Genomic DNA, 23,781 nt, shown 5'->3' on the forward strand with positions numbered 1-23,781 from the left:
TGGAAAGCGCAAGCAATACGTTTTAACATTTTAAATTGGTGGCAGGTCTCGTTTATACCTACCGTCTTCGATTAGTGGGACCGTTTCTCTATTGCTAAACTTTTTATTTATTGCCTCTATGGGTGGACGATTTCACGGCCCACCTAGCGTTAAGTAGTTACCGGAGTTCATAGACATCTACAACATAAATGCCGCCACCACCTTGAGATATGAGTTGTAAGGTCTCACAGTATTTACGGTACATCGGTTGCCGGAACGCATCACTGCTTCACGGCAGAAATTGGCAGGTTGTACCTACCCGTGCTGACTCACAAGACGTCCTACCACTAGTAAAACCTATAGTATTATACCTATGTCTATTAAAACTCATAGCCATTTTTTCCTATATCGTGTATCAAGCTACATGGCGGTACATCCAAGCCGTTTCTAAGGATCCTCCGCAATCCTAGCTTGAAGAAGGAGATGTCATAGCGCTCGGGAAACACCGTGGAAAGAAGTTAATTCCAAAGCCGGATGGTATGTGGCAGAAATTGTCTCTAAAAACGCGCGGTGTATAAATACTGTTCCGGTGGCGCGTGGAGCCATGGAGAAAACGAGATGACGGGATCATATAATACAATTCCTCATCAGACTTGCGCATTCGTACGAAAAACGACAGGTTTTTTTTTAATTGCCCTTGTAGGCAGACGAGCATACGGCCTACCTGAGGGTGAGTGGTTACCGTCGCCGATGGACTTCAGCAATGCCCCTACCATTGTTACCGTCGCTCATTGACGTCAGCAATGCCAGGGGCAGAGCCACGCCGCTGCCTACCGCTTAATACTCTCCACAAGCCTCTTTTGAAGAAGGACATGTCGTAGCGCTCGGGAAATACCGTGGAGGGGAGCTCATTCCATAGCCGGATGGTACGTGGCAAATAAGACCTCTGGAAACGCACTGTCGATGAACGCAGCGGTTCCAGATAATAAGGATGAACTCTGCTCCGATGGCGGGATGTGCGATGATAAAAAGGAAATGAAGGGATCATCTCAAACAATCCCTCAGAGCACTCCCATGGAACATACGGTACAAAATACAGAGGGAACCGAAGTCCCTCCGCAGACCCAGAGGTTCCAAACGGTATGTGTCAATAATTCGAATTTCAAATTTAACTTCTTTATCTCTTGAAGGATTTCCTATGATTGTAAACACTATACGATTTTGCGTTTATTTCTATACAATTTAGAAAGTTTCGAATCCTTTCTATTGGTCTTGTTCAGACGACAGAAAAAAACAAGTGTTACTAGTTACCTGTCGAGTCCTGTATAAGTACGTTTGAGGTCGGCATCGGTGACGTCACGGTCGGCGCGTCGCTTGCGGTGTATCCTCTCGAGCGAGCGTCGCAGCTGGGAGTCGCGCTGTCGCTCGCGGCGCCGTCGCTCCCCGGAGCGAGGCGAGCGGCGGCGTCGGACGCGCTGTATACCACACACGTCAATAAAAGTATACCGACTATGGCATGTTGCGGAAGATAAGTATGTCGTGGAATAATATTAAGACATTGTTTTAATTATTATTATTTTAAATGATAAAATGTTGTTTTGATAAATATCACAAAAATGTAGGGTAGACGCCGTAACGCCAGAATATAAAATGGCGGTACGTGGACAGTCAGTCAGTCAGTCAGTCAATCAGTCAGTCAGTAGTCTGTCAGTCAGTCAGTCAGTCAGTCTGTCAGGCTGTCAGTCTATCAGTTGAAACGAAACTGTCGTATTACCCTGTCATAGTGAAAATTATTTGTTGAGAGTTTCAATAATTATTATTCAAAAGGTTTTATTGACTATTATTGCAATACACTGAGTTCTACCGAATACGAGTGATGACGCTACTGCCGCTCAGCCGTCTCTGGCGCCGTCAAGTGTATACGAAGCGCCTTTATTAGCTCAGCGACCTGGACGAAGCACGCATCAGTGTATCTTATATGTAAACATTTCAACATATTATACATATTATTATATGGAACTGTACTTACAGTGTCGTGGACGGGATAATAGACCGGTCGGTGGTGAGGGTACGGCGCTGGTGGCAGAGGGAGGGTGGCGTAACGTTGTGGCACCATCACACACGCAGGCACTCGACCCAGCTGTCGAGAAAACATTTATTTTTAACTGGTGTGAAAGAAGCTGAACTCGGAAGCGTGGGTATCGGCTTGGGTCTGTCCCCGGCATTGCTGAAGTCCATGGGCGACGGTAACCACTCACCGTCAGGTGGGCCGTATGCTCGTTTGCATACAAGGGCAATAAAAAAAAGCTTCGTAAAAATTATTATTCGAAATTAATTTTCAATTTATATTTTTAAGCTACACGCAATGTAACACACATAAAATTCAGCTGAAGTCAATGGTCTCGCGTATGTTTTTTTTTTTTTTTTTTTTTTCTCGGGCCGGGTGCCGAACCTCCTACGAGATCCCCGCGCCTAGGGGGCGCGCGGGGTATGTGAGACTCAACGATCTGCAGGTGTTGAGAGCAGATCGCGGGCCCAAGGATTTTAGGGCCCACCCACTAAACGACTCCCCTGCACTCTTACACCCGACGTCCGATCTCCGTCCGGGGTCAGAACCCGTTCAGAGTAGGGGGGTTCCCGCGGTCAACACTACAACCAGACACGCGGCGCCACCCCGAGGACGCCCGACCGACGGGTCGTCGAGGCGATAGTCGACGACCAACGACGTCAGTCTCCGCAGTACGGCGGCCCTACCAGGCCGCCCGGGCGGTGCCGCTGGTGTTCCGGGATACCCCGCTGGGCCAGAACCAGCCCGCCGGGTCGGAGCGCGATACACCGCCGACCGGGCGCGTATGTTATTATGAGTTAACTAGCCGTACTCGCCCGCTTCGCTGGGCATTTAAAATTAACATTATTATTTATTGTCATTATTATTAGGGAGTCCAACACTAATATAAATATTAGCCCATCCATTAAATACATGTATTTTCTACATGGATACCAAGTTACAATTCAATCGAATGCATTGTTCAGTAGTTCGGAACATCCGTAAAAACCACTCTAGATTTATATATTAGTATAGATATACTATCGACATACGTATATATATACGTCTGTCACGGATTATTTCAAATTTAAAACGTCCGAAAATAACTTAAAAAAATGCATAGGCATAATATCCTAATCAGTATCAACAGGTTAATAAAAATATAAAATTATTTATTAGTAGTAGTAGGGAGCCTTGTGTGCCCGCACGGGTAGAGACCAACGCCCTGCCTATTTCTGCCGTCGGTTAGAGGGGTGGGGCAGCCGTTGCACTACAAAATTAAAACTCATGTCTCAAGATAGGTGGTGACATTGATGTCGTTGATATAGATGACCTCTGGTAGCCACTTAACACCAGATAGGCCGTGAGCTTATCGACCTTGAAAAAAATTTGCTATTTAAGCATGTTTTTTTGGAACACATTTCAGATTTTTCAAAGTTTAGCACTGATTTCTCTAGATGACAGAGCGAGTTATTGTACTCGGCAGTAAAATTACAAGTTGCAGCTAAAACAATGCTAAATATCTAGTAGAATTGAACAAAGCCCAAGTCACGTAGTCGGTTTAAAACATGAACAATAGTTTGTAGGTCGCGGTACACTTGTATAGTGACACACTGAGTCAAATGTATTATTTATCTCACGCCCAAACTTCTCTAAGGTCACGGCGTGCTTAGAACAGATCCTATTGTTTTGGATCTTCTCTCCGTTCTGGTTTAGTGAAAATAAATACGGAATAGTAAAATATGCATAATATTGAACCAGTAATGCTGACGGCGGTCTGTCGGTGTGTCAACTAGCCGACTACGCGATTTATCACGACTAAGGTCGACGGCATGTCGTGTTGTCGTGTATCTGCTAAGTAGATGTGTTGATTTTTGGTATAAATTAAAACTGTTTTATAAATAATAGTTTAACCTTGAGTTGAATGGAAATTGAATTTTTTTTTGTGCGCTTTTTTTTAATTTAAACCCATTCCATCCCTGAAAAAACAGATCTGATCTGTTAACGTTATAATTTTTTTTTTATTTCACTCGTCAAGACCTAGCCTTACAAAGAATGTTCCTTTATATTTTTCAAATAATAGTGAAAATGTACACAATGACTACGACAATTTCAATATTACTTTAATTTGAAATACATAGTACGTATAATCATTCTTATGCTGATAAGGTATGTAAGTATCAAGCTTGTAGGGGATAAAGTGGAGCAAGTGAACTATTTGACTATTTATCATTAAGTACTGGTGGTAGGACCTCTTGTGAGTCCGCGCGGGTAGGTACCACCACCCTGTCTATTTCTGCCGTGAAGTAGTAATGCGTTTCACTTTGAAGGGTGGGGCAGCCGTTCTAACTATACTTTGAGACCCTAGAACTTATATCTCAAGATGGGTGGCGCATTTACGTTGTGGATGTCTATGAGCTCCAGTAACCACTTAACATCAGGTGGACTGTGAGCTCGTCCACCCATCTAAGCAATAAAAAAAGTAGCTTGATCTCTTTTGGTAAGTCAAAACAAAAACAAATGAACATACAGGTAAAATGATAACCACTCTGTTAAAATAGCTGTCAACTGAAACCAGATTTAAATCAAAGAATGCGGACATAAGTCTAGTTTAGACTGTACCTAAGTGTTTGAAGTAACATGTGATTTGAATACAAAAGTAAACAAACTAACTCACCTTGGTGCACTTGCGTATGCTATACACATTATATAGGTTGCAATATATAGGTTGTTTGAAATTGTGTAAGGCACGTTTTGAATTGGAGGAATTGTTGCAATTTTTATTAAAGTATACCAATTGACGGGGTCATTCCAAAGCTTTAGACTACTGTTCAATTCCCTTAGTTGTATCTTTTTAGGTTTTCACGAATTGTAAAACTTACAGCTCACTGTATATCTGTCGTAGTCTCGGAAGATAAAAGTATTTGAAACGTCAAAAATAATGCAATGATGATAAATGGGAGGTTAAACAGTAAAAGATGTTTTATAACTGTGTCCAATTCAATGGCTTCAAATTGAATGGCATGTTATATTATATTATTATTCACTTGTTTCAAATCTAATGTCATGATACATTATTATTGATTGTCAAAATAAAATTATCACCGGTTTCAAAATGACCCACAGTCCAGAAAAAAACTGGCTAAAGCAACATAGTGGACCAACCCTTTTTTTTCATGGCGTAAATTACCTCTTGTGAGGTAGGACCTCTTGTGAGTCCTCACGGGTAGATATCGCCACCCCGCCTATTTCTGCCGTGAAGCAGTAATGCGTTTCGATTTGAAGGGTGGGTTAGCCGTTGTAACCATACTGAGACTTTAGACCTTATATCTCAAGATGGGTGGCGCATTTACATTGTAGATGTCTATTGGCTCTGATAACCACATAACACTAGGTGGGCTGTGAGCTCGTCCACCGATCTAAGCAATAAAAAAAATTACATAAGAGGTTTGGGTGGTTTTGTTAGATAAATAAATAAATAATAAATAAATACTTAATAAAAATCACGCCACGTTAACTGGTCCCGTGATAAGTTCGTAAAGAACTTGTGTTACAGGTACCAGATAACGGATATAAATGTAATATTTTTATTATACACATACATATATTAAATATACATCCATAACCCTGGAAAAGACATTTTTTATATTTATCATACAAATATCCTCCCTTGGCCGGATTCGAACCCGCGACCCCCTTGTGTAGTGGCCATGTCACTTACCACTACACCAGACGGCCGATAGATCAAAAAACAGTCCTTTGTAAGAGTTTCATGTATTTTCATCCATGTCAACATATAATATATCACTTGTAAAGTACGCGGCTTAAACTAGCAAAATCAGCTGATGCCTTTGCAGCTTTGCATATCTCGACAAAATTAATTATTCGATGTAATCAACCGGCTCGGAACAAATTGTTTTAATAAGCATACGATTCGTTTTGAAACAAGTTTACGATCGGACTAATACTAAAACAGTGCTGGTATAATGCTATTAAACCGTTCATAGCAATTTGAAATAACGAGAGTAGTCGATTAGTTCTCTTTATGTTTTGTCTTGTTCATTGGCGGTCAAGAATTTATGTTTATATTTACTGGAGTTTTTACATAGTTAAGAAGATCGGTTCTTGTCGATGTGTTGCATTCAGATTTTCCCGTAAAAAATCTGTTGAGGAAAATTCAATCCAGACGATTCGAGAACTTGATAGTTGTTGAAATAATCCCGGAAGAAGCTTTAGCGCCCTATCTTCAGCTTCTACTGGCACTAGAAAGTGTTATGGTTCGACATGTTAAAATAACTTCGCTTACTCAAATTAGCCTGCCTAGCATTAATATCAAGATTTTTGGAAGTTCGTCTGCCTATATAAACATCCTTTTGGTCTTAAGCGTTTACCCACTCTCAGATACAGCCCACTGAGTTTCTCGCCGGATCTTCTCAGTGGGTCGCGTTTCCGATCCGGTGGTAGATTCTGCGAAGCACGGCTCTTGCTAGGGTTCGTGTTAGCATCGTCGTCAGGTTTGAGCCCCGTGAGCTCACCTACTAGCCACGGTTACGCTGAAATAGCCTCTCAAGGCTATCAGCTTAGGTAGGAAAAAAAAAAAAAGTGTTTACCATTGCTCATGACTATGGCACTGCCAGTTGATTTATTAATTTATATTATTTTTAGAGCCAGTTGATTAAATAATTATTAATATATCTTGCAAACTAGCTATCGTTTTTTTGTGGAAACCATTCCAATACTACTTTCACTAAACAGAAGACAGGTTCGGTACAAAATCAACACGCTTGTCGGTCGGTATTTTTATATTGATGTCTTTAGAGACAACCACGGGCAACCAGTATTTGTTTGTGGTAGTTATTGGCTTCGAATCTCCTCTGTGATAATTGCCGTTATGCGTTCAAATATTCTCTTTTACTACTAGATTAAGTTCTTCACAAAAACAACACAGATTAATTTCAAAAAAAACTTAGTGGAGTGCTGCTACCGCGGCTACTCTTGGACAGAGCGGCCTTTTTATTAGAAGACAGAACGGTTCGTGCATTGATTAGAAAAGGATTTCCTTTTTATTAGTTCAAATAGGCCGAGCTGGTGCAAGTTTATCAAAGTCCTTAAGTACTACGATGCTACGCCCACATAAAGTTATGAGAGCTAGGGAATTGGGTTTGAGAAAGGGTTATGAGAGGGAATACTACTCATATTTTGACATACATAATTTTTTTTAGATAATATTTAGATAACATTACTAAAATATCAGTTATTAGAAATTTACCAAATAGATTTTCTATATGCTAACGCTCTGAAATGTCTTTCATTCATTGGAAGACGCATATTCCATATTACTATGCTACTGCTGCGGACTGATTTGACTTATTGTAATGAAGGCTCAGGTTTTTCGAAGTAGTTTAACTATATAGTATAACTATTTCGAAGTAGTGTAAACCAACCACTTTATTACACTCACACGCACTTACACACATCGACACAACACAATCAGATCAAACTTATTCTGCAAGTTATCATTCGACAAAGTTAATCTACCTATTTAACTGTCTTACCTTAGTTGAACTACCTGTGTTCATTAATTATGTTAAAATTTTTTGGAAACATAATGTGTTTCTTTAATTGGCTCATGTTTGGGAAAACATCCTCTGTACCCTGTGTCTAGTTAAATGCTGTTGAAACATTGTTTATTAAATAAATAAATAAATAAATAAATATACTCTTCTACCTCATCGTATCGTCTTTAAGTCAATGTGAAATGCATTCGACGTAAGCTTTTTCGCTAACTTTATGCTCATTTAAATGCGGAAGTTCGAAAGTCATTATGTAAGAGTACACAATGATCAAACCCACTGAGCTTGTGTATGAATTTGTGTATTATGTAATTTGTTATGTGATTTCGATTCAAGATAACATCATTGACTTTCTCGTGCACAAAATGTAAACAATTGGTTTTAGCTATCTCCGATATCGAACTGGGAATGATTGCGGACGCATATACATGCACAAATGATTTTATCTTATCATCACTTGTCAAGGGACTAACTGAAGTCGTCGTGGCCTAAAGGATAAGACGTCCAGTGCATTCGTATCTAGCGATGCAGCGGTGTTCGAATCCCGCAGGCGGGTACCAATTTTTCTAATGAAATACGTACTTAACAAATATTCACGATTGACTTCCACGGTGAAGGAATAACATTGTGTAATAAAAATCAAACCCGCCAAATTATAATTTGCATAATTACTAGTGGTAAGACCTCTTATGAGTCCGCACGGGTAGGTAGACAGAGAACGTTGCTGTCCATTTTCCGGTGACTGCTTTCGCCTCCATTTACGGCACCCACGGAAAGAGATAGGGTGATTCTATTCTAGGACACTGCACAGCTAAAAGATACTAAAAAATCTGTTTATTTGTCTATTATTGCTATCCAAATCCATTGATTTTATTAATTAAAGATCTAATCCTAAAAAAAGAGTTTCCGCTCCCGGTTTTTTTTATTGCCCTTATAGGCGGACAAGCATACGGCCCACCTGATGCAGAGTGGTTACCGTCGCCCATGGACTTCAGCAATGCCAGAGGCAGAGCCAATCCGCCGCCTTCCGTGTGGGGTGCAGCCGCATTCCTGATAACGCGTGAATGTGGCACCGAACCAATTAGGCTACAGTGGGTTTTTAGAAATTTGTGCAATTAGGTTTTACTTTAGGTATCTCGTTTAAAAGACCTTACATAGTTCTGAGGGAAGACTAAATTTAATTGAGTTGTACGAGTAGTATTTTTCGACTCTTGCACTTAATATCGAAGTCCAAAATACAGTATCTAGTAGAGGCATGGTGCATCAGGCGATCAGCACTTCAAGCTAGACACGACCTTCAACAATGAAGAGACCGACTGAGGAGGATGTAATGTTTATGCAGTACAACTTGACTCAGATCGTGGACGGCTTACATTTTTTCGCACACTTTCCTTGAAGGTCACTTTCGGAAACTTGTTTCGAATTTGGTTTAGATTTGGAAAGCGCAGAACTAGATTTTAAGAATTTATTAAAGTTAAATCGGCAGACGGGTAAGCTCGAGTTTCTCTGCGTTTTAGTTAAGCACTGAACCTAGGTGTAGCGTGATCTATAAACCTGCATCGCGGTCAAGACAATATCAATAGGTAATTCTGATTTATTAATACGCTTTTATTAGCTTCAAACGTCTGTATGTTTGTAACTGAATCTTTGAACATGATTTTGACCCCCTTCAAAACGTCGGATTAACTCGAAATTTGGCATACTTATTAAAGACTGATGACAATTCAATATTAAAAAAATAAAAAAATAATAGTATCAGAGAAAACTACTGATATCATATAATGCATGGTATCAGTAGTTATAAATATTTTATGAACAGATATGAGTAGAAGAGTTATTTTGATAATATCCTGAAAAGCACCCCACGCTTTTTTTACAATAAAATCATTTTTTCTTAGACAATTTTTAATTCAAATTTATTAAAATTTATTTTCTGTTTTTTAGTTGGATTTTCTATAAAAGCGTATTTTGTTAGTTTTTTTAAACTACTATTTATTTTCTCGTAAGTTTTAAGAAACATCATCCGACCGGCGCTACTTGCTGTTGACAGGAGATCGGTGAGAGATCTTATTATAATTGATTTGCAATAGACAGTGTGCTCAAACGGGACTACAGTCTAGTTGTGTTCAGTGCTTACCGGAATCCGTGGACATCACAACGGCAAAAGCACCTCTTGCCTTGAGACACGTAGTCGCAGTCTCAATTGTATTGTACACAAGCTGCCCGACCTTCAAGTCGGAACAGAGGACGGGTTCCCAACAAAAATAGGAAGGGTAGCGGTACTTATCCATATGGGTTCACCTAGACTCTTTGTAGTCATTAACGTAGGTAATCAGAGAAACAACATTTATTTATTGTTGTTGACTTGATTTATTTATTGTTGTTCGTCAATAGCTCCTAAACAATATCAGTTAACATACAGACGAGGAAAAGGTGCTTACCTGTTTTGCCTTTCTTTATTTTATTTTTTATTGCTTAGATGGGTGGACGAGCTCACAGCCCACCTGGTGTTAAGTGATTACTGGAGCCCATAGACATCTACAACGTAAATGTGTCACCCACTTTGAGATATGAGTTTTAGGGTCTCAAGTATAGTTACAACGGCTGCCCCACCCTTCAAACCGAAACGCATTACTGCTTCACGGCAGAAATAGGCAGGGTGGTGGCACCTACCCGCGCGGACTCACAAGAGGTCCTGTCACCAGTAATTACGCAAATTATAATTTTTCGGGTTTGATTTTTATTACACGATGCTATTCCTTCACCTCGGCAGTCAATCGTGAACATTTGTTGAGTCCGTATTTCATTAGAAAAATTGGTACCCGCCTGGGATTCGACATCGGTGCATCGCTCAACACGAATGCACCGGACATCTCATCCTTTAGGCCACGACGAGCTCACTTTACTTTACTTCTACCTTTACTTATTTAAGTTATATACGGGGTATTATTACATCTAGTAGGTCTTATAGTTGATTCCTACTTTTGGTATCAGCATCCACAATAATCTTTACCACGAAAACTGTAGACTGCCACCTCGTATCTCAAAATTAGTGGCAGCGTTAAGCAGTGGACTCGTCTAACCGTTTAACAAATACAAGATAGTCATATTAGATTCGTTATCTCAATCGGTCGCAGCGAATGAATGAATCTTATGAATGTTGCAATGGTTTGCGTTAGGTGAGTATCGGTCTAGAATGTGTGCAGGTGAAAGGAAAGGCCCTTTAGCTGTAGACTTGATTGGACACGTACTGTACACTTGCGCACAAAACTACAATGATCTGTTTATAAGACAACCTACAGAAGCGCACACGTGCTACGTGCGCACGCGTCAGATATAATATGTTCGCTGTGTACCTTTTAATGATGTTTTTACCGAATAAAATAAATAAAATTAATCTATATATTAATACGTGAAGCAAAAACTTTGTATCCCTTTTTACGAAATTTGCGCGGACGGAGGAGTATGAAATTTTCCACACTTATAGAGAATATAGAGAAGAAGTGCACAATGCTAATATTTTTTTAAAATAATGCATAAAAGATACATAAAATAAATAAAGAAAACATTACACACACTACATACCATGTATTTGACGCACACACGCATTCATACTATTTATTGCCAAACTTTTGTTCTTGACGTCTGTTGTCAAATTGAGAATAGATTAATGTTTATCTTTATTAATATTTTTTATAGTGTAGCCTTGGCGAAATTTGTGATTATAGGAGTATAAAATACAATCATAATAGTGTACAAACTTACAATTCCAATTGATTATAGTCGAATTTTGACTACTGCGGGACCTCTTGTTAGTATAGTTTAAGGCCACAGGTGACAGATCACATATTAAACGTTACTTTTCATTCGTTTGAAGTTATTGCTTAGATGGGTGGACGAGCTCACAGCCCACCTGGTGTTAAGTGGTTACTGAAGCCCATAGACATCTATAACGTAAATGCACCACCCACCTTGAGATATAAGTTCTAAGATCTCAGTATAGTTACAACGGCTGCCCTACCCTTAAAACTGAAACGCATTACTGCTTCACGGCAGAAATAGACAGGATGGTGGTATCTACCCGCGCGGACTCACAGGATGTCCTACCATCAGTAAGTAGTACCAGTAGTGTTCGTCGTATTTCAAGAAATAAGATATGCCACATTCGTTATTTGAGACATTGATAAATACATTACAATTTTTTAATTTCTATGCGGTGGTTCAGATATTGAAAAGCCCTATGGAACGTACTGCCTAAACATAGATGCCATTTAAATGCGTCTGAGACGTTCACGTAATGTCTCCAATTACTCAACTGCGTTCTGTGTAGCGACTATGGTTCCTGACAACCGCTTAAAAGCAGACGAACTGTTAGCTTCATCACCTAAATACAATCAATACAAAAACTTTGATTTTCTGATAAACCCTAAAAACTTTTCGGCGCAACTGTACTGACTGCAATCGTGCGCACGACGCGACGGCCGCGACGTTTCTAGTAGTTTCCACGCGATAGTACCGAGCGGCGGATATTTTGTAACACTGCCAATGTCCCGAACCAGCGGACACTGTCGAATAATATTTAAGAATAAATATATTCGATTTATCAAAAATATTTTATTTTATTGAAAGATATTCGATTTATCAACGAAATATTTATGAGTTGTAGTTGAAAACATTTTATATATTATATTTATATATTTCATCAGTTTCACAGTTATGTATGATGCTTTGAATACTAACTCTGCATTCAATGATCATGCCAAATAGGAAAAGAACTTCAATAACATAAAATAAAGGAACGTAATGAAGGTATTTGTTAGTCGAAAACAATTTTGTACATAAGCATATTACTTGCGACTTAGCCAGTTTAAGTATGAATACCGCATATACCATTATTAGCTCTCCGTTTGTGGTCGCATGAACTTCTCAGAGTTAAGCAACAGTAATTAACCTCACAAATTCTCGCATAGGGTTGTGATTTTTATCAAAATGTCTAACAATATTTTAATTTTTATTACAGTGTCTCCTGATTAGACCGTTAGAATAATAAATCAAAAGGTAAAATATTAGATAGATAATGAAATACAATCCGAATACAATCGGTAAGAAATGACCTATAATAAATATTTTTTTATCTTTGACAATCCTCCTCCAATATTAAAATTGTGATTTGGATTTGCCTAAGAGTTTTGATACACCACAAATCCAATGGTCACACGCATTTTCTATTCTTATTTGTAAGATTAAATTGGCTGCTATTTCTTGAGTATGTCCAAATAATTTATTTATATCTATTTCTCGTAAACATTTAACAAGTTTATTATAGTTTGTGTGGTCTATCAATTGCTTTACGCATTTTCCAAGCCTCCATTTTATTGAAATACGCCCGTGCCAATATGCCATAGAGATAACTTAATAAGTTTTTTAGAAGGTTGTGTATAAATGTATTTTATATTTGTGTATATAATATACAAGACAATTATATTTAGATCCCAAAAATGTAAAGAAGAAATATCTTACAGCCATTTACAGCTCATATATTCCACTCCGCTCTAATTTCAAACTTATTTGACTTAGGTATTATGAATAAATATTTATAAAAAGTTTTTAACGAAATTACATCTGTTTAATATTCTTACAGACAATCGTCACGCTAGATTGTAATAACGCATATTTTTAACATATAAATTTTAATTAAAATTCGTTGATTTCAATATTACATTTGTATTGTAACATAAAAACTACAAATGGTTTTCTATGTTTGGTTAGTTGATTCTAATGGTTTTCTTGTTGTTATTATTTATTTTACTCTCAGGTGAACCCTAAACCTTTAAAAGATCCGTCGTTTCAAACCTGCCACAGCATTACAACACACAACAAACTATTCAGAAATGCGGCCAAAATTATTATCCGTTAAGGAGTGTGTTAGTGTGTGTGTGTGTAATTATTTATAAACCTAATGTTAAAACATATTTACCAGTTCACTTGCAGAACCCACAAGTGGACAATACATAATGCTTCGGCATTAATTCTGCGATGATTTTATCGTATGATAAATCAAATAAAATTAATCTTAAAAGCTCATAAGAATTTGTATTTATGCAAAAATAGATCCAATTATATGCCTGTATAATGAAATTTAAAGTAATAAAGTAATGTAAATTCTACGATTTTTAAATACATTTTATTAAGTTCAAAGTTCGTGAAAACTTTAGTTAAATTGAAGAAGTACACGGAAGACACCCCGTTCGTACCTTCAACAGCGAATCAAGCGTTAGCCAATATCCTGTGGTAGATTCAACGAAACACTGTTCTTGCTAGGGCTAGTGTTAACAATGTTTCTCAGATTGAGGCCGTGGGCTCACCTACCCGTCCGCGAGAAGCTGAAATAGCCTCTTAGGCTACCAAGCAGCCAATAGGTAGGGAAAAAACAAAAATATAGCTGATTTTTAACCATTCAAGACTTAAAAATGATTCCAGATTAAAAATGATCTTTTATTGAAAATAATTGCTTAAAAAAATATAGTTTTAAATGAAATTTCCAAATAAGATTCATTGGAAGCGATTATTAGCTGTATATGTAGGTACATTAAGTTTTTAATTTCCGTTCGGAACGCAATTGCACACTTAACATGCCGTTCTACGATGCAACAATAATAAAAAATATTGAGTTCATATGGAACTACATTTCTCAAGCAATCAAGTAAGTGCAATGCAACTTTGATAATTAAATACGCTAAGCCTTTAGACAGTGGTTGCGACTTGGACACGGCGGAGCACACGCTCGTTGCCTGCCCCGCATGGGAGGGGTGGCGCCGTGTCCTTGTCGCAAAAATAGGAAACGACTTGTCGTTGCCGAGTGTTGTGGCATCGATGCTCGGCAACGACGAGTCGTGGAAGGCGATGCTCGACTTCTGCGAGTGCACCATCTCGCAGAAGGAGGCGGCGGGGCGCGTGAGAGACGCACAAGCCCGCCGCCGTCGAGCGGGGGCCAGGGAGGCGGATCTCGCCCTAGCCCTGGCCCTCTAAGTGTTTCGGGTCCCCCTCATATGTCGGTCTGGGGCCCGGCGAAGGGGGCCTAAGAAGACGACGTGCAAGCTGCTCTGCACGCGTTTTACGCAAGAGCATCCGGGTGATGGAAGGCCGGCTATCCTCGAGCCACGCTGGTTCTGACCCAGCGGGGTATTTCGTAGGATAACCAATTCAAACCGGCGCCATCTAGGCGGGCTTCGGACAGCCTGCCGACCGAGAGGGCTGGTGGTCGTGGCGCCGACAATCGCTGGCCCGGCGTCCCGAGGGGGAGGGTGATGGGAGAGATGTGCTCCGCACTAAACGCTTCACTCTCCTCCCCTTGCCTCTTCATGAGTTCTGTCTCATGCGAGGGTTGGACGTTGGTTGTTGAGCGACAGGAGGTTTTAGTCGGTTCGACTCCGACATGCCCCACCCTCCATCCCCAGTGGAGGGTGGGAGTCCGGCGATTTCCTCCTGACAAAAAAAAAAAAAAAGAAAAAAAAAAAAAAAAAAAAAAAAAAAAAACCCTTTAGACAACGTTGTAAATTAAAATATTGATTACTCTTAAAAATACAGAAATTTCTAGATATTTTTCTGTTTCGACATTCTCTCTTATAAATAATTAAAAGTAAAGATGTACTAATTACGTAAGCAATTGTTGTTTACACAATTAGTAGCTTGTATTATTTATTAGCTGTTGTCAGCGGCTACCGTAAGTTGTTCGTGATTGATATCGCCGTTCTTTAATCGCGTAGATATGTGAACGAGCTCACGACCCACCCGATTTTATTGGAGCTCCTAGTCATTACGCGACTGCCACCACACATCACACCTCTCACCGAGACTGGTACTGGTGGTGGTGGTACTGGTTTTTACTGGTGGTAGGACCTCTTGTGAGTCCGCACGGGTAGGTACCATCACCCTGCCTATTTCTGCCGTGAAGCAGTAATGCGTTTCGGTTTGAAGGGTGCGGCAGCCGTTGTAACTATACTGAGAGACCTTAGAACTTATATCTCAAGGTGGGTGGCGCATTTACGTTGTAGATGTCTATGTGCTCCAGTAACCACTTAACACCAGGTGGGCTGTGAGCTCATCCAACCATTTAAGCAATAAAAAAAAAGACTACCAAATTCATACTCAACGTCAAAATCTGATTTTTGATCGTATTCTCTATTTCTTTAGAATATCGAGACTTAGAAGATAATCATCAGGTTTAAATTCACTTCTAGTGAACTGTAAAGATGAAATATGAGTTGATACGTTGCGTCAGCGCGCACAGTAGCGTCGCCGGGTTTCGCGCGGTTACTCCGCAGATTGCAATAACATGCGTTCACTTTCAACTTTGCACAAGGAAAAATGTACATTTTCTTATAATTTAAGCGCGCTTTTGTTAGCTATCTATCTGTATAACATAATCTTTTAACGTAATTTTCATCAACTTCAACACTTCCAATTAAACTGCAAATTTTGCAAACATATCAATTGATCGATGGCAATAGTTTCATCACGTTGGCCTAATATACTGACGTCGGGATGAAAATAAACTTGTACATCTTTTAGTCAAATAGGGAGAGAAAGATGTCGCCGAATTCTTGACCCCAGCGCTGAGCGGTTACGGAAGCTGATCACACCGTAACGTTGCCTGTGGTATTTCTAAAACATCTGCAGTTATTATTTGGCTTATTTGTTGTTCACTTTAGTACTACAGTCCAACATGCTTGTTTCACCAATGCATACAGTTGGTACCTGTAATTGTGTTAGGATTTAGTTTTTTTTTTTTCTACCTAATTTGAGAGCCTTGAGAGGTTATATCAATGTAACCTTAACTAGTAGGTGAGCTCACGGGGCTCAAACCTGACGACGTTGCTAACACGAACCCTAGCAAGAGCCGTGCTGTGCAAAATCTACCACCGGATTGGAAACGCGACCCACTAAGAAGGTCCAGCGAGAAACTCAGTGGGCTGTGTCTGAGGGTTAATTTACTCGTCGAGCCCTTCGTCGCAAGCGACGGGTTTGACGAGAACGATGACCGATGCTTGAGGTACCTAAAAGCACCAGTAGTAGATCGGGAGGATCCGAAATGACGTGTTTGGGGCGACGTCGACTGCTTTCCATTCTGTCTGCAGGATCGGGAATGTAGTTACCGGCGTACACGATGAGAGGGTTCTCGTGTCGTGCCGCTTTATCGAAGTGGAGCATTTAGTGTGTGCTTAGGTTGGTATCAAATCAAATCAAATTAAAAATCTCCAATAAATCTCGTGTTATTGAATCATTTAACATTCGAAATTCAATAGTTCTCCTTATGTGTAAGGAATTCCGTGTTCTTCGACAACATGTGAGCGATCGGGAAACTCTCACTGCGTCGAAACTGAAAGCATCCGGTTGGCATGGCACGCGCGACCTGTTGGAAACCACCGGGCAGGGCTGGCAATCCGGACTAAAATGTATTGGTATATTTTTTTAAGGTCGATATGTTTTGAAAGGTTAATACTATATGGTGAGAGCCTTTTGATTGAATTTCAGTTAAGACGCAAATTAATCGGGATTGAAATCTAATTACTATCTCATTTTTAACATTTAAATCTGCTTCATGATCCTTCAAAGTTTCGGTTGAGTTGCGTCAGACGTGGTCACAGATGTTTTCTTCTTTTTTCATCCCCAATCTTGTGTTTGGGTAACGCGTCGTTCCTCAAGTCTTTAGCCAAACCGATTTGGCGGATCATTTTTTCTGATTTTTGTATTATTTACGCAATTTTAAAATTCAGTAATACCAGGGTAGTTTTGCTCTCTGCATGCATGCTTTCCCAGGATGGAATGTTTGATGAGCGAGCATATTCTGTATATCTAGATTCTAGACGGTGACCCCTTTGATCGAAAGCTTCATACTTTAGATTCAATGAATATGATTTTTTCAATTGCAGACCAAAAGTCATAGATTAGACATGTTATGAATACTAGTAAAATACTTGTAAATAGAAAGTTAGTTAGATCATTAATGTCGATGGATATGCAAGCAACAAACCGAAAGACCCTGAGGAATTGTGATCGAGTCTGTAGCTGAAAGATGTAATGATATTTTCTGTAAATTTTCGGTCTTTTACTAAAACAAATCATGATAGGAAAATATCGAAATTTAAATTTAAAAAAATACGTTACATTTATTCTGTTGTATGTACACTTTTGTAATTCTCAGAATTACAAAAGTTTAATTTAACATCTCCACAGCCCTACACAGTCGGGAACTTGATTTGACGAATGCATTTTTTTGTGCAACTAGAAAGCTTCGTAATAAGCTTTTACGGAAGCTTGTTAAACGTTCTCGGTAATATTTTCTAAAACTAAACAGTTTCTTATTATTTTTTAACTAAGGCATTTCTATATTCTGCTAATTGCTTATATCCCGGTTCAGGTACCTTTTATTGTCATCGGCACGTCTCAACTGACTTGCAAAGTTTATTTTTTTTATTTTTTATTTTTAGATGGTTGGACGAGCTCACAGGTGTTTAAGTGGTTACTGGAGCCCATCGACATCTACAACGTAAATGCGCCACCCACCTTGAGATATAAGTTCTAAGGTCTCAGTATAGTTACAACGGCTGCCCGACCATTCAAACCGAAAAAACACATTACCGCTTTACGGCAGAAATAGGCAGGGCGGCGGTACCTACCCGCGCAGACTTACAAGAGGTCCTACCACCAGTCTAATTACAGTTACAGTCCATCAGATATTTGGGTACCATCGCTTTTGAGTATCACCTTAAAATCATAGCTTAATAAGTGCGAATGGAACAGGAGAAACCCGTCCCGTGAGGAGGCCCAAGTTCCGCTGATCTGACGCCGTAAAGCTTCAATTGCCGAACTGGTAAGGTGTCCTGTCACCTTTGCACGAGTGACGCGAGCAGCGCCAGCGGAGGCCAAGATCTATAGTGGGGCCATAGAGCCAGCGCAGTAGCGGTAGTAGTGTCTCATCATCAAACTTTCATTTTGTAATTGATGAAACGCTATCTAACAGAATAAACGTCTTTAGGATCCAGGGATCCGGTAAGTTAAAAAGGATCTAACTGATAAAAAGTAAGTACTGTACTTTTTGACGAAGCATGTTGCGGATAATAACATGTACTTTTAGGTTAGGAATGTTGTGTTCTTTTTTTTATAATAAATTAAAACCTTCCATTGCATTTGTTTGTATAAAAGTAGTTGTAGTTATTATTATAACCATCACTGATAAATTGACTGATTAAATCGCGTAAAGATTAATTTACGAGCGTCGAAGGGCGACCGGCGCGATTTATAAATAAAACAGTGACAACATTAAATCTTAGTCAAGTGTGACCATCAGAACTTATTTCATTTGTCGAGACGTCGCAGATCAAAAACGAATGGAACGATCACTAGATAAAGATTAGAAATAAAATTCCGAGATCAAACGATACGTACGAGAGCCTCAGCCTCGAAAATAAGTTACACTTTCGTAAAATTACCGAAACTAGAGGTCCCGCAGTAGTCGAAATTCGACTATAATTAATTTGAATTTTAAGTTTGTACAGTATTAAGATTGTATTTTATACTTCTATAATCACAAATTTCGCCAAGACTACACTATAAAAAATATTAACAAAGACAAACAATATTTAATCAATTCTCAATTTGACAACAGACGTCAAGAACAAAAGTTTGACAATAAATAGTATGCATGCGTGTGTGCGTCAAATGCATGGTATGTAGTGTGTGTAATGTTTTCTTTATTGATTTAATGTATATTTTATTCATTATTTAAAAAAAAATAGCACTGTGCACTTCTTCTCTGTATTCTCTATAAGTGTGGAAATTTTCATACTCCTCCGTCCGCGCAATTTTCGTAAAAAGGGATACAAAGTTTTTGCTTCACGTATTAATATATAGATTGAACAAGAAACTGTTGCCGCCACAATTAATTATATCATAATTAATACGTCCGCGCAATGACAGAACCTTTGCGAACGGGGACAGAGATGCGATCACATCACGCCTTCGGAACATTGTAAAACGCTATTGTTTTAAAATCATGTTTGTCCAAATAAAATAAAACATTATGATTATTTTCTTCCGTGTTTCACTATTATTGTAATTACGCTGAGTAAATTTGCAATCATAAGATGGGATATTGTATTCTATGTATTGTTAAAGTCATTAAAATTGAAAAGCCTAATTGTTGGAACTGAGTTCACAAAAGCGACAAAGTGCTTTACCTATGTTATAATATCAACACTTAACCGATACCCCTTGAGAGAGGAAACACGTCAATATTTAATTTGTCAAGATCTGTATCTACATACAGGATGTTGCAAAATCCAATCACTAATATAACTTTTATTTGGACGGTGGAAGGTCGACCAATGGCCATCGATACTAGTAAGTTGTATATGGCGTACTGCGAGCTTCCACGGGCCTGTATCGTCAAACTACCTATTAACAAAACACGTGCCTATTAGGTGTCACCGTAAAGCAATCTAGAGCTTACGTTTGAATATTTCATCTAAATCATCAGATACATTAAAAACTAGCGACCCGCCCTCGCTTCGCTTCGGAAACATTAAATTTTATTATTGATAGCTGAGTCCCGCGATGTTATGTCCCGTCGTACCGCGGGTGACGCCGCGGGGCGAAGCTAGTCTAAAAAAGTAAAGCCTAAGTTACTCCTTATATCATCAGCTACCTATCAGTGAAAGTCCCGTCAAAATCGGTCCAGCCATTTCAGAGATTAGCCGGAACAAACAGACACAAAGACAGACAAAAATTGTATAAAATGTTATTTTGGTGTATGTATCGTATATATATTCATATGCATGTAGTAAAAAGCGGTTATTTCAATATTATAAACAGACAATCCAATTTTATTTATATGTACAGATAATCAATTGAGAAACACTTACTCAGTGTGAATGTTTCCGTTCATCTCACTAAATTTTTACCGCGATGTTTACATGTTGTGGTCGAAGAGAAGAGAATACGAAATAATAATAATAATAGAATAAACAGAAGAGCTTTTATACATTATAATTCGACTTAATGTGTTTATGAGTACATTGACAATTGAAAACTCTAAACAATTCTGTGCTTGTATGAAACACATAAACTTTTATGCAACAATAAACAATTAAACATGTTTTTTGTTTCACATCAACAGTAGATAATGACAAAGACATATGATTGAGGTAAAGGTCTCTTCACGCCATTCGTTGTTATGAGCCGCGCCAATCAATTGAAGGCAAAAAAACAGTTGTGGATTCTAGTGACAATGGTTTGTTGGAAAACGATAAAGCTAATCGAGGATTATGATTTTAGAAACAATCACTGTTGGTTTTTAATTTAAATGGCTACTGGGAAGTTTCGACCAATGTAACTTATCGATAATCAGTAAGAAAAACAGCATTGAATTAAATCCAATGGATTATTCTAATTCAAGGCACAAACAAGCAAGCGCTTGACGTTTTGATCGAACGCTTCAAAGTGCTCCTTGAGATTTTTGAAAAAGACAGACGTCACAATGTAAGATGAATAAAACATGTTATGCAGAATTATTCAGTTGCTCGGACTGTCCGATCGTACTGTGATGCGTGGTCACCCTGACAGCGAACTTTCTCGATATGGGGTCAATGCTCTTTTCGATTATTATTTACTACAAAATCTTCTGAAATGATAATACTCTGTGTTTTACTCAAAAGATAAATGTGTTTGTGACCCGGGTCTTCCATAGCTACTTGGCCTGTTGCTACCTCCTTATCTTACGTCAGTACCGGTTCTATTCTCATCTTATTTTCTTGTCGAATTCTTCTAATAGCAAAAGCGTATTTAGCGCTAGTGGTTTGGCATTTTATGAGCTTGCACAAGTTGGAGCTCCTGTTCTGCTATATCTGCTGCGAAGGGTTCACACGAGGTGGGTCATACGTACTCTTTGAAATAGGCCAAATTTTTACAGATTTCTCTAGTTCTGTTGTCACGTGGTTTGGGACTGCTTGATTTTAACAAAAAAAAATATTTAATTCGGAACGTCTTAGCCTTGGACCGTGGCACCAAACTGGCTTTATAAGACTTATAGTATCGTAGAATATAATAATGTGGTATAATTTTTTAACATTTTCCGTAACAGAGTGCTAAATTGCTATTTGTCTACATTTCAATTAAACGCTTACCATCATATGAGTCGTCTATTATCAAAGGTGGCAATCTGTGCGTTTGGACAAAAAAATGTTATTGATATGTCAATACAGATTGATTTGAATATAATCGTCTCCTTCAAAGAATACGGTTCAAAACCTGCATTAAATAAAGGTTAATACTTAACCTGTTATTTATCTAAGATGTCGTTCAGAAGAGTTTTGTGACTGCCAATGGAATACAAAGTCAATAATTCGTTTTTCTGATTTACCAATAATTGTCCAAAAGTCACATTGCCGGTTTTGATAATAGTCGACTCATATAATGCTTTTTTACGTCTAGTTTAATTTATACTCAGAAAAGAATGAACACTAAATATATTATATGGAATACCAACAAGTATAATAAGAAGAATACGATATTTTAAATTTAAATATAATTATGGGAATTTTATCATGACCTTTATAATCCGGTTTTAACTGTTTTAGTTTCCAACGAACATTTATCCGGAAATAAGACTTTTTTTATTTTTTTTTATTGCTTAGATGAGTGGACGAGCTCACAGCCCACCTGGTGACAGACATTTACAACGTAAATGGCCACCCACCTTGAGATATAAGTTCTATAGTATTCATGTATAGTTACTTACAACGGCTACCCCGTCCTTCAAACCGAAACGCATTACTGCTACCCGCGCGGACTCACAAGAGGTCCTACCACCAGTAATTACGGAAATTATAATTTTGCGGGTTTGAGTTTTATTACACAATGTTATTCCTTCACCGTAGAAGTCAATCGTGAACATTAGTTGAGTACGTATTTCATTAGAAAAATTGGTACCCGCCTGAGATTCGAACGCCGGTGCATCGCTCAACACGAATGCACCGGACGTCTTATCCTTTAGGCCACGACGACTTCACTGCATAAGTACTCACATTTCCAGGTTAACTAAAACCGTAATTTAAATCAGTTGTTGCCGACAATGACACTGTCAATTGTGTGGCAGACGGTTGTATTGAAATATGATTTCTCATCAAGAACCATTATCAAAGGATTTTGTTTATAGCAACGCTTTGTTACGAACGCAGCCTCAGGCGGTTGAAGCGTTTAGGTGTCAGCCGCTGTAATAGGCTGTTTCCACGTGGATAGCCACGGGCGTGGTGAAAGTGGTAATTGCTGGGGTTCCCACTGCACTCGGACATGCTGTGAGTTATCTGAGGGCTGCCTATACTAAGATTCGTTTCATGAAAAAATTAAAGGTTTCTTATTGCCTACGAAGGGAGCCTTCAGGAGGGAAGGAAGAATTTGGCCCAGCTGATGGTGAGTCGTAACCAACGCTCATCGACATTAGGAATGTTGAGAGTTTAAGAAGCTGTTTATACTACATAGATCTCTTTTCAAACCCCATTTGAAGAGGAACATGCCATGACGATCTGGAAACTTCGATTTCGCGATCCGTAAACATAATTAAAACATGTTCTTCTTCTGTATATTAATTATATTGTTTTGTTTATATTGAGCATAAACACGCAAGATTAAACTGTAAAATTAGTTTTCATTATTAAGTTTTTGCGTTTTCTTTATGAATTTTTATGTTCTAATTTTGTATTCCGAGCCTAATGTACATTTCTCTTCATAAATGTTAAATGCGAAATGAAAATAAAATGCCAGTTACGAAAAAATGTAACAAGATGTTTTTCTTTATTTTCCACCACTGACGTCCCTTTCCCAAGAATCCTGCCAGTTCATCCCGATTCTCTAAGGCGTCGTTTCATAGCAGCTTATTAGAAACAGGTCACTGGTCTCGTGAAAGTTTACAACGAGAGTCAATTAGTGAAAAATGTGATCCTGTGTCTAAATTATTGTATGTAGCTCTCGGTTACGTTAGGTTAGTCTTAGGAAATTCTCTCAGGTTGAGTCCGTGAGCTCACCTACTCGTCCGCACGTTGCTGGAATAGCCTCTTAGGCTACCGGTGAATAAGTAGGAAAAAAAACTTTATATAGGTATTCACCGGTAGCCTAATACCTATTTGT

At 38.7% G+C, this 23,781-nt stretch overlaps 1 protein-coding gene across 1 annotated transcript in view; it reads right to left on the reverse strand.

Annotated features, from left to right (window-relative positions):
* LOC101740212 (uncharacterized) overlaps positions 1-23,781 on the reverse strand; it is a 59,592-nt gene that overhangs the window by 3,988 nt on the left and 31,823 nt on the right. Inside the window, exons 5-6 of the mRNA XM_038016859.2 lie at positions 2,009-2,119; positions 1,291-1,454 (exon numbers count right to left, since the gene is read on the reverse strand). Coding sequence (XP_037872787.1) covers positions 1,291-1,454; positions 2,009-2,119 — 275 coding nt within the window. The remainder of the gene's footprint in view (positions 1-1,290; positions 1,455-2,008; positions 2,120-23,781) is intronic.

The sequence above is a fragment of the Bombyx mori genome, chromosome 17, assembly GCF_030269925.1.
Source record: "Bombyx mori chromosome 17, ASM3026992v2".
Classification (NCBI taxonomy): Eukaryota; Metazoa; Arthropoda; class Insecta; order Lepidoptera; family Bombycidae; genus Bombyx; species Bombyx mori.